Consider the following 12,482-nt stretch of genomic DNA (forward strand, 5'->3'; position numbering starts at 1 on the left):
CTAGTTTTTCTGTTTTTAGTAGAGACGGAGTCTAACTTTTGCTCAGGCTGTTCTTGAACTCGTGAGCTCAGGCAATCCACCTGCCTCGGCCTGCCAGAGTGCTAGGATTATAGGTGTGAGTCACTGCACTTGGCCTGCATGAGGTCTTTATGTGATAAGGATATATATATTTTTTGAGACAGAGTCTTAATTTGTTACCCTTGGTAGAGTGCAGTGGCATCGTAGCTCACAGCAATCTTAAACTCCTGGGGTTAAGCGATTCTCTTGCCTCAGCCTCCCAAGTAGCTGGGACTATAGGAGCCCTCCACAATGACTGGCTGTTTTTAGAGACCAGGTCTCACTGTGTCTCAGGCTGGTCTTGAACCTGTGAGCTCAGGCAGTCTACCTCAGCCTCCCAAGTGCTGGGATTACAGGTGTGCCACTATAATAAGGATATCAATGGATTTTTTAATTGTTTCATCTTATAATCTAGTGGAATTTTTCATATTTATAGAATTAGATATAGCCATCCTTTATTTGTTAGCATCTTGCACTTACTTTCTTACTGTTAATTTTTTTGAGATAATATCGCTTTCTCTGTTGCTCCTTGAGTAGAGTGCAGTGACATGATAATAGTTCACTGTAACCTCAAACTCTTGGACTCAGGTGATCTTCCTGCTTCAGCCTCCAGTAGCTGGGATTATAGGCTGCCACATCTGGCTGATTTTTTAAATTTTTCAAATTTTTGGTAGAGATAGGATCTGTTCTTGCTCCTGAGCTCAAATGATCCTCCCATTTCGGCCTCCCAGTGTGCTAGGATTATAGGTGTGTGCCAGTACACCTCTCCTTCTTGCTGTTAATTTTTTAAGCTAAAAGGCTTAAATGATAACACTATAATGTTAATACATGGTCAGTGCAGAAAACTTAGAATATACAGAAATGTCCAAAGAAGAAAAATTTCCTGAAATAAAAAGCTGCCATCATCTTACTATCCAGAAATACCACCATTAATGGTACTCAACACATAATAGACGTGGAATAAATAATTGTTTAATAAATGAATAAGTTAAAATTTGGTGTAGCCTTTTTTTACAGATATAAAAGAGCTATCAGCATAACAGTCTTTTATTAATGGTTTTCTTTTTTGTTTTATTATGAATGTTTTTCCATAACAATAGTCCTCTAATTTATTTTTTCAGCCATCCCACAATCCCATTAAGCCAAGCTTGCCATCAAGAACCCAACATTCACCATGATGCTGAGCACAGAAGGCAGGGAGGGTTTCGTGGTGAAGGTCAGGGGCCTACTCTGGTCCTGCTCAGCTGATGAAGTGATGCGCTTCTTCTCTGATTGCACAATCCAAAATGGCATGTCAGGTATTCATTTCATCTACACCAGAGAGGGAAGACCAAGTGGTGAAGCATTTGTTGAACTTGAATCCGAAGATGAAGTGAAATTGGCTTTGAAGAAGGACAGAAAAACCATGGGACACAGATATGTTGAAGTATTCAAGTCCAACAGTGTTGAAATGGATTGGGTGTTGAAGCATACAGGTCCGAATAGTCCTGATACTGCCAATGATGGCTTCATCCGGCTTAGAGGACTCCCATTTGGCTGTAGCAAGGAAGAGATTGTTCAGTTCTTTTCAGGGTTGGAAATTGTGCCAAATGGGATGACGCTGCCAGTGGACTTTCAGGGGCGAAACACAGGGGACGCTTTTGTGCAATTTGCTTCGCAGGAGATAGCTGAGAAGGCCTTAAAGAAACACAAGGAAAGAATAGGGCGCAGGTACATTGAAATCTTTAAGAGTAGCTGAGCTGAAGTCCGAACCCACTATGATCCCCCTCGAAAGCTCATGGCTATGCAGCGGCCAGGTCCCTATGATAGGCCAGGGGCTGGCAGAGGGTATAATAGCATTGGTAGGGGAGCTGGGTTTGAAAGGATGAGGCGAGGTGCCTATGGTGGAGGGTATGGAGGCTATGATGACTATGGTGGTTATAATGATGGATATGGCTTTGGGTCTGATAGATTTGGAAGAGACCTCAATTACTGTTTTTCAGGAATGTCTGATCATAGATATGGAGATGGTGGGTCCAGTTTCCAAAGCACCACAGGGCACTGTGTACACATGAGGTGGTTACCTTACCGAGCCACTGAGAATGATATTTACACTTTCTTCTCACCTTTTAACTCCATGAAATTGGGTACACATTGAAATTGGACCCAATGGCAGAGTTACTGGCGAGGCAGATGTTGAATTTGCTACTCATGAAGATACTGTGGCAGCTATGGCAAAAGACAAAGCTAATATGCAACACAGATATGTGGAGCTCTTCTTAAATTCTACAGCAGGAACAAGTGGAGGGGCATATGATCACAGCTATGTAGAACTCTTTTTGAATTCTACAGCGGGGGCAAGTGGTGGTGCTTATGATAGTCAAATGATGGGAGGGATGGGCTTATCCAACCAGTCTAGTTATGGGGGTCCTGCTAGCCAGCAGCTGAGTGGTGGTTATGGAGGTGGTTATGGTGGTCAGAGCAGTATGAGTGGGTATGACCAAGTTCTGCAGGAAAACTCCAGTGACTATCAGTCAAACCTTGCTTAGGTTGATAAGGAGCACTAAACAGCTACTACAGAAATAAAAGCTGTGCATTTATGGGAGTTGAATAGAATGGGAGGGATATCTAGTATATCCAGTATGATTGGTATAAATGGGAAATATAATTGATCACTCTTGGTTAACTAACTAACTTTCTCTTTCTTTCTTTCTCTCTCTTTCTTTCTTTGTCTTTCTCCTTTTTTAAGAAAACAAAAATTAAGTTTAACAGTTTTGCATTATAAGCTTGTGATTCATGCTTACTGTAAAGTGGAAGTCAAGATTGTTTTAAAACTTCAAGCTCAGTAATTTTGAACACTGAAACATTCATATAGGACATAATAACAAAGTTCAGTATTGACCATAACTGTTAAAACAATTTTCAGCTTTCCTCAAGTTAGTTATGTTGTAGGAATGAGTGTACCTAAGCAGTAAGCGTATTTAGGTTAAAGCAGTTTCACTTATGTTAAATGTTGCTCTTACAACCACAATACATTGAAAACTTTGGATGCATGTTGAGAGACATGCTTTTCTGTAAGACTAAAATATAGGAGCTGTGTCTACGATTCATAGTGAAAACATTTGGCATGTTTGTTAATTCTAGCTTTTTTGTTTAATATCCTGTAAGGCACGTGAGTGTACACTTTTACTTTTTTTTTTTTTTTTAAAGATCTGGGACAATTTTGAGATGTAATACCAATACTTTAGGAGTTTGGTCGTGTCGTTTGTATAAAATTCTGAGGCTTTGATTTAAATCTTTCCTCGTATTGTGATTTCCATTTAGATGTATTGTACTAAGTGAAACTTGTTAAATAAATCTTCCTTTTAAAAACTGGAAAACAAAACAAAACAAAACTACTCTTTTGCCATGGTTGGGGAGACTTGGTAGCCAGCTGTGTGTAATGGGAGAGATCTCTGGAATGTCACTGCTTCTTAAATAGCTTTTAGCCAACAACACACTTTGTTTATTCCTATTCTTCCCTTTCTAAAAGTACCTTGGTGCCTTTGATTTTGAGCCTTTATGGGATTCTGCCATATAAAAAGCTCACCTTTCCCTATACCAGTTTAGGATTTAGCTTTCTTGTGTCTGCTAATTCCTTTAATATGTGTCCATTAATTTCTAACCTCTAACATATCCTTAGTTTTATGTCTCATCCTGTTTTCTTTTTCTTTGTGTTTATGCCTTTAAAGAAGAAAACAATTCCTTTGTTGAGTTTTATTGGGGTTTAAGAAGGGAGTCAAATTAAATGTATTTCTTTTTTTTTTTTTTTTGCAGTTTTTTGGCCAGGTCTGGGTTTGAATGTGGCACCTCTGGCATATGGGGCTGGTGCCCTACTCCCCTGAGCCACAGGCACCACCCTAAATGTAGTTCTATCCTATGTATGTTTGTCTGAATTATAGTTTTTGTCACATAATATGTGTTAGATTTTTTTTCCAAAATTGCTATGTTTTCATAACTAATTTTTCATAACTAATTTTTATTAGTTGCTTAATACTCTGTTTACTTCATTGGCCATAATGCTAGATATTTAAATTTTAGTTTCTTCTAATTTTTTATTTACTCTGTTAGGCTGAAGTGAATATCCCCATTTATAGAGTTCTCTCCTTTTAAAAGAATATTTTCTTAAAATAGATTCCTAGGAATGAAGCTCTTTTGAAGAAAATAATTTTTTAATGTAGAATCTGAGTGTTGGTTTTACTAAACATTTGGCAGCATTTGCTGTTATAATTTGCAAAAACAATTCTTTGCTTGTTAAATAATGTAAAATAGCAGTTTTAGTTGGTTTCTGTGGGGGTGTGGTTAATGTCAGGGTAGAACCTTTCTCCACATTTTTGGTAATTGTATTTCCTCATTATTTCACTGCCTTTTTGTCCTTTGTTGTTGTTGTTTATTATCATTGTTAGTTCTTTTTTATTTTCTTTTTAAGACAGAGTCTCACTCTGTCACTCAGAGTAGAGTGCCATGGTGTCACCGCTGACAGCAACTTCAAACTCTTGGGTTTGAGCAATCCTCTTGCCTCAGCCTCCTGAGTAGCTGGGACTATAGGCATGTGCCATTATGCCTGTCTAATTTTTGTATTTTTTAATAAACATAAGGTCTTGCTCTTTCTTGCTCAGACTGGTCTTGAACTCCTGAGCTGAAGCAATCCATCTGCTTCCCAGACTGCTAGGATTACCTGAGCCACCATGCCTGGCCATCAATTTTAGTTCTTAGATTTTTTTTTAAATGTCAATTTTTAAAACTTTTTATATAGCCAGGCATTGTGGTGGGCACGTATAGTCCCAGCTACTTGGGAGGCTGAGGGAAGAGAATCACTTAGCTCCAAGAGTTGGAGGTTGCTATGACCTGTGATGCCACAGCATTCTACCGAGGGTGACAAAGTGAATCTCTGTCTCCAAAAATAAATAAATAAATAAAATAAAACTTTTCATAATACTTCGGGTGTTAACCAGTTTTACACATTTGGTACAAATATTTTCTCTAATTAGTTTACTATATTGTTGCTATTTTTATTTTCCTTTTTTTTAAGGTTATATATATTATTTCAGAATATTAGGAGGTACACATTTGTTTACATCCTTTGTTTTTGTACAGACTGAGTCAAAGTTATAGGCATGCTGTCCTCCCAGAAAGTTCTCACTATATCTAATAGGTGTGAGTTACTCATCCCTCCCACTTCCCTCAGCTTGATTTTCATTGAGATTTACTTCAATATGTGCACTTAAATGTTGATGGATTAGTTAGAGTTTGGTATTGAGTACATGTATTTGTTTTTCCATTCTTGTGATGTTTCACTTAGAAGAATGGTTTTTTTGTTCCATCCAGGTTGATGCATAAGATAGTAGATTGTCAGTTTTTTTATGGCTGAGTAGTACTTGATGGTATACATATACCACATATACCACATTTTATTAATCCATTTATGTATTGTTGGGCACTTGGGTTGTTTCCATGTCTTTGTAATTGTGAATTGTGCTGTTACAAACATTCGTGTGCAGATGTCCTTTTAATAAAATGACTTTTGGATAGGTCTACTTTAAGTTCTTTGAGGTATCTCCATATAACTGCATAGAGGTTGTACTAGTGTTTCTTAGTTGGCCTTCATCAGTAATCTCAGATGTGCCTGCCAACATGGTCTTCATCAGAGGCATCTTCTCCTCTATTTTTAATATGTAGTAAAAATATTGTATATAATCACATCTGCCAACTGTTACCTTTATTTCACTTATGAAATTTCACATCTTTACTATTATATATGTATGAGTAACAGCTCTTCATTTATGTCTTCATATTTCTACTACTCAACCTTTTTTATTCACTGAAATTTATCTTGGAGTGTAGTAAAAAGTTAGGATCCAAAATTACATTTATAAAAAAACACCAAATTTACATTTATTTGTTTTTGCTAATTCAGTATGAGCCAGGAAATTTTTTCCATTATTAGTTTTAAAAAATATTTTAAAAATATAATATTCTACCTCATAAATTCTATTCTACCTCATAAATTCTGTTTTAATTATTTTTCCATGTAATCTTGCATCCTACACTTGTGTGTTTTCTCAGAAAAACTTGCATTGCATCATATGAAGTACAAGACTTTCTTCTTTTAAATTAGTTTGTTCCTCTTTGGTTAGTTAGGAAGTGTTTGTACACTTTTGTTTTTATGTAATAAAACTTCAGAATGTTGCCATCTTGAGATGTGGTTATCAGGAAATTGCTAGCAACTATGAAATGCTCAATATATGTAGTAAATAAATAAAATGCTTAGACTTATTTTATGTTTATTTTTAGATGGCCAGATACAGTTCTCGGTTTTAATAATTTTTGTGTGTATGTGCTTTTGTTTGGTTTTGAGAAAGTGTCTTGCTGTGTTGCCTGGGCCTGGAGTGCAGTGGTATAATCATAGCTCACTACCACCTCAAACTCCTGGGCTCAAGTGATCCTCCTGCCTCAGCCTCCCAAGTAGCTGGCATACAGGCTTGTGTTACTATGCCTGGCTAATATTTTTTTTTGTTTTTTTTAGGGATGGGATCCTGCTATGTTATCCAGGCGGTTTCCTTCTCCTTTTCTCTCCTTCTCTACCAACTTACCCCTATTCCCCTTTCTTCTTTTTTTTCTATCACAATCTTGCTCTATCACCCAGGCTAGAGTGCCATGGCCTAAACATAGCTCACAGCAACCTCAAACTCCTGGGTTCAAGCAATCCTCCTGCGTTAGCCTCCTAAGTAGCCTCCTGAACCTACAGGTTCAGGCTACCATACCTGGCCAATTTTCCTGCTTTTCTTAGAGACAGAGTCTCGCTTTGCTCAGGCTGGTCAAGCAACCCTCTGACCTTGGCCTCCCAGAGTGCTAGGGATTACAGTGGTGAGCCACCTCCTGGTAGTCTGGTTTCTTAACTTCTGGCCTCAAAGGATCGATCCTCCAGCCTTGGTATCCCAAAGTCCTGGGATTACAAGTGTAAATCACCTGGCTTGGCTTGTTTTCTTTTTTCACTAGAATGTCAGTTTCAAATATATGTTCTCTTAAGTTTTTTTTCCTTAATGTCTCTACAAGTAGTAGCCTTGTTTTGTTTGAACCAGAGCATTTTAGTGAAAACATTTTCCTCTAATAAACAAGTATAAAGACCTTTAGGTCTTTAGATCAGGATTTCTTGCTAACTATAACAATAGATACCCTCTCTCTGTTGACTTTATGAAATGAAAAAAATTTGTTATATATTGAAGTGAAAAGCAATCTAATGTTTATATAACCCTGTTGAATTCTATTAAACATTTATGCTAAAATAAACAGGAAGTGATATGCTATCTGTTGCTGTAGTACAATGTGAAATGTTTCTCTTAGAGCAGGAAGGATGGACTTGTCTTTCAAGAAACAGGGTGCAGTTGATTAGGTAGAATTTTTACTTATTGATCACTTGAATTTTCTGTGTTTTTGTTTGTTTTCTGTTACTGGTTAGCTTATATGGTTCTTTGAAGTACAATAATCTTTTGGTATCTTTATGGGATTGGTTCCAGGACCCCCCTGCAGAAACAAAAATCCAAGGATGCTCAAGTCCCTTGTGTAAAGTGGTGTAGTATTTGTACATAATCTGTGCACATTCTCCTGTATACTTGTAGTCATCTCTATATTTTTCATAATGCCTAATATAGTATAAGTTCTGTGTAAACAGTTGTTATACTCTATTGTTCAAGGAATAATGAAAGGGGAAAAAAAGTGTATGTTTTCAGTGAAGATACAACTACTCATTTTTTTCCCTGAATATTTTTGATCCTTGGTTGATGGAATCCACAAATGTGGAATCTACGGATACAGAAGGTCAAGTGTATGCAAGATTCTTTTAAAAAGTGGGCTTATCAATTTTAATAATAGCAGTGGTTTTCTATTTCTGGGAGAATAGAAATTCAGTGCTAGAATTTTAAAACAATAGACCTAAATGAAAATATTATACTATTTTTACAATTACAGAAATCAGGAATCAATAGGAGATTGTTACCAAGTCTAACTAAATTATATTTTTTTCTAAAAGTATAGTAAAGTAATCATTTTAGTTTTTAAATTTGTCAAGAGTCCTAGAACTATTACTATTAAAATGGATTAATTTCTTAAGTCATTTTGAAGCTGATACTTTATAGAAGTTTGGATTTAAGGCCAAACTTTTTGGTACCTTTTGTTCTAGTTTTTCTCCTGTGTATTTCTTCAGTAGCACTTTTTTTTTTTTTTGAGACAGAGTCTTATTTTGTCACCCTTGGTAGAGTGCTGTGGTATCATAGCTCATAGCAACCTCAAACTCTTGGGCTCAAGTGCTTCTCTTGCCTTAGCCTCCTAAGTAACTGGGACTTAATTTTAGTAGTTTAAAAAAATTATGTATTAAAAAAAGATTTTATTGGCTCAGCACCTGTAGCTCAAGTGGCTAAGGCGCCAGCCACATACACCAGAGCTGGCGGGTTTGAATCCAGCCTGGCCTGCCAAACAACAATGATAACTACAACCAAAAAATAGCTGGGTAGATGCCTATAGTCTCAGCTACTTGGGAGGCTGAGGTAAGAGAATTGCTTAAGCCCAGGAGTGGGAGGTTGCTGTGAGCTGTGATGCCATAGCACTCTACCCAGGGTGACAGCTAGAGGCTCTGTGTCAAAAAAAAAAAAAAGATTTATACAGATACCTTCTGTCGGCCTCTTTGCCTCTTTTCCTACTGCCCTGGTAATGGAGGCCCATTGGCTGTCTATGGTGAATGTATTGTGCTTTGTAAACTTTGTTACTTTGAAAACCCATCTTTTTCCTCTTTAATAAAGTTTGTTTCTGCCAAGTATGGTGGCTCAGGCCTGTAATCCTAGCACACTGGGAGGCCGAGCTGGATGAATTGCTTGATTTCAGGAGTTTGAGACCAGGCTGAGCAAGAGCGAGATGCCATCTCTACTAAAAATAGAAAAACTAGCCAGGTGTGGTGGCATAGGCCTGTAGTCCCAGCTACTGAGGAGGCTGAGGCAAGAGGATTACCAAACCCAAGAGTTTGAGGTTGCGGTGAGCTATGATGCCATGGCACTTGACCCAGGGTGACTGAGACTCTGTCTCAAAAACACAAACAAAGAAACAAAAAAAACTTTGTTTAATGCTTGCCTTACTTTGGGGTGTTTAGTCATTTTTTGAGCAAGAGTGTTCCAAGAACTGAGGACTCTAACATTTTAGGAGAAAGGTAGCTGCCTTGAAGCCCAGCCTTTTTGGTAATCCAAATCACCAAATCTGACTTGGATTAATTCTGCCTCACCTTTTTCATAAAGACCTTAACTTGCAGAACTGAAAAGGTCATTGAAACTCTTGAACTCAAGCAGTCCTCCTACCTAGGCTTCCCAGAGTGCTAGGAATACAGTTATGAGCCACTGTGCCTGATCTCTGATACCTGTTCAGACAAAATTCTGGTGTGGCTCCTTCAGATGGAACAGTTTGAGATTGATTCAAACCACCTAACTACCAGGCAGCGAAAAGGTTGTGGAAACATGGAGTATCACACTTTCTATAGGCTTGAGGAGTCACCTAAGGCCAGGAGTTTGATTTTCAAGTCCAAGTTCTGTTATAGCGGGTGCACCCAAGCACAGACCACCCAGTAGGCCAGCTCAGCATTTTGAGTGCCCTTTCAGTAAATGGGTCTCAGGAGTCCTGATATAGCTCCAATTGGTGTTGTGGACAAAAGTCTTACCAGGATCTTCCTATCTCTTGCTGTCATACAAGATGGTGATGACATGATGAAAAGGAGAAACCCAACTAAAGCCCCATGTTTGCAACTTACTGAAGGAAAGAAAAGGAGACCATCGTTTCAAGGATATTTTATTCATCAAGGAGAAGTACTTGATGGCAGCCAACATTGACAGTTCATGAAAAAGCTCAGGAGGTGAACAAGGCATTCACCTTGCATCCTTGGATCTACTCTTGCTTTTTCCCCTTGCTTCTATCCACAGCTATGAAATATATGTCAGAATAAATTTTTTTGAAATAAAAATAATCCTTTCTTTGAATGAATTCTTTTTAGTAATTACTTTGTTTCCTGACGACTTCATAACCATTACCTTGAAGTCACATTATAGAGTAATGAAAAAAGTAATGAAAATTTTGTACTTAACTAGGACAAAAATTCCTCAGGGAAATATTAAGTGAATGATTACAGGGAAGGTAACTTTTTAGTTACAGATTAATTGCCTTGAATGTTAAATTCAGCTTTGAAACACATTCATTTTTAAAGAAATAAACTCATTTGTGAAATTAGATTAACTGGATATTTAGGATTTAGTTGGCATGGAAGACTAGAAAACAGTGAATATTTTCTTTATTTAAACAACTTGTTATTAACTTGTTCAAATAAGTTTATTTTCACTTCTGTATACTACAGCTGATAATGCTGTTGTCTGATCTTTTACCTGAACTTTTAGTAGTACAGTAGTGACTTTTTCCAACGCTTGTGAGTGAACGGTTTGTTAGTATGTTGCCATCTGTGTCATTTTATAGTCACCTGTTTGAAAATTAGGACTAAGAGTTTAAGATAAAACAGATATGTATCTTTAGTATTAGAAAATCTAAGAGCAGGAAACTAGGAAGCAACAATATCTAAAATAGTCAGGAGAATTGTAACATACACAAGACCTTTCTCTAAACACATAAAGCTGTTAAATTCTTTTATAATTTTAATTAAAATGTTTTCAGATTAAAACATTTGCTATTAGCTGGATTGGTATACTTTTTTTTTTTTTTTTTGAGATAGAGTCTCATTCTCGCCCTGGGTATAGTACTGTGGCATCATCATAGCTCATAGCAACCTCAAACTCCTGGGCTCAAGTAATCCTTATGCCTCAGCCTCCCAAGTAACTGGGACTACAGGCGCGTACCACAATGTTGGACTCATTATCCTTTTTTTTTTTTTGGTAGAGACAGAGTCTCACTCTTGCTCAGGCTGTTCTCAAATACCTGAGCTCGGGCAATCCACCTGTCTTGGCCTCCCAGAGTGCTAGGATTACAAACGTGAGCCACTGCACCTGGCTGGTGTGCACTTTCTAACCATAAACTATTGATATAACATTCTTGAGAAAATACTAAGAACTCAGTTTGGAAGTGTAAATATGTGAATTTCTTTGACTATTTCAAAATTGTTTATACTTGATTCTTACCCATTTAAATAATTCTTTCAGAGCTGCTTTTGATATCAAAAGGAATAATATGTGAAGGTTTGTTAGATGCTGTTACCATAAATAGCAGTGAAAATGACATTTTCCTGTCTTTACTCAGATATAGTGGTTGCCAAGACATTAGTTTGTTTTCAATAGTATTTCTTCCCAATGACAACAGCATTGAGAAGTGAGACACTTAAGTGTTTTTTCATCATTTTGCCAAGAAAAATGTTTAAAAATACCAATTATTTCCACTCTGTATAGAAAGAAAAACAATTCCAAATTTCATTAATATGTTATCTTTTGACTGAAAGTTCTTTTTCTTTTTTGCATGCACATCTTTTGATTGAAAGTTTTTTTGTTTCTAAATTTCATGTATTTGTTGTCACTGAAGGTGTTTTTTGGTAGTGAGTAAGTATGGGTGAATTTTCATAGAATTATAGGAAACATTTTATGATTTCTTTTTTTTCCTTTTTTGAGACAGTCTCATTATATTGCCCTTGGTGTAGAGATCTGTGATGTCACAGCTCACAGCAACCTCAAACTCTTGGGCTTACATGGTTCTCTTGCCTCAGCCTCCCAAGTAGCTACAGGTGCCCATCACAACACCCGGCTTTTTTTTTTGCAGTTGTCCTTGTTTAGCTGGCCTGGGCTGGGTTTGAACCTGCCACCCTCCGTGTATGTAGCTGGCATTGTAACCATGGTGCTACAGGTGCCGAGCCCATTTTATGATTTCTTAACTAAAAGGCATTCGAAATTGTCTTTCAACTTGGATATTATGGGTTTAGCCAGTACTACTAGTAGAAATGTAGTAGAAGGTCTAACTTTCTATAATTATTTGTTGAAAATGTAGATCTTTGTTTTTATTTGTGGCTTTCCTTACAATTGGGAGCCCAAAATAAAAAAAAAATTTTTTTTTTTTTGAGACAAAGTTTTGCTCCGGATTGGCATCATCATTACTCACTGCAGCCTCAAATTCCTAGGCTCAAGTGATTGTCCTGTCTCAGCTTTCCAAGTAGCTGGAACTACAGGTGCTGTCAACACATGTGGCTAATTAATTTTAATTTTTGTAGAGATGGCATCTTTCTATTGCCCAGGCTGGTCTCCAACGAATGGCCTTCCAAAGTGTTGGGATTATAGGTGTGAACCACTAGGACCAGCCAAGGAAGATGAATCTCATTGGAGGATTGGGTTTTGTTTTGCAAATTTATGGGAAAGGGAAATTTAGCATAAATTATGTTGGTCTTTATT

At 37.2% G+C, this 12,482-nt stretch overlaps 2 protein-coding genes, 1 non-coding gene and 1 pseudogene across 5 annotated transcripts in view; 2 read left to right on the forward strand and 2 right to left on the reverse strand.

Moving 5' to 3' along the window:
- LOC105887550 overlaps nt 1-987 on the reverse strand; it is a 6,025-nt pseudogene extending 5,038 nt beyond the window's left edge. Inside the window, exon 1 of the transcript XR_002774730.1 lies at nt 969-987. The product of XR_002774730.1 is annotated as a ubiquitin-40S ribosomal protein S27a pseudogene (transcript). The remainder of the gene's footprint in view (nt 1-968) is intronic.
- USP32 (ubiquitin specific peptidase 32) overlaps nt 1-12,482 on the forward strand; it is a 223,695-nt gene that overhangs the window by 23,997 nt on the left and 187,216 nt on the right. The window lies entirely within an intron of this gene.
- LOC100948848 (heterogeneous nuclear ribonucleoprotein H2-like) lies at nt 1,178-2,692 on the forward strand. The gene is given in 3 exon segments (XM_012808781.2): nt 1,178-2,179; nt 2,181-2,337; nt 2,389-2,692. Coding segments are annotated over 3 exon segments (1,302 nt in total). The 5' UTR covers nt 1,178-1,231; the 3' UTR covers nt 2,586-2,692.
- On the reverse strand, nt 5,658-5,734 carry LOC111727130. Its single transcript, XR_002774757.1, has one exon. It is a non-coding gene; the product is annotated as a small nucleolar RNA SNORD74 (small nucleolar RNA).

This window comes from Otolemur garnettii, unplaced genomic scaffold (genome assembly GCF_000181295.1).
Source record: "Otolemur garnettii isolate 467f Iridium unplaced genomic scaffold, OtoGar3 scaffold00094, whole genome shotgun sequence".
In the NCBI taxonomy this organism is placed as follows: domain Eukaryota; kingdom Metazoa; phylum Chordata; class Mammalia; order Primates; family Galagidae; genus Otolemur; species Otolemur garnettii.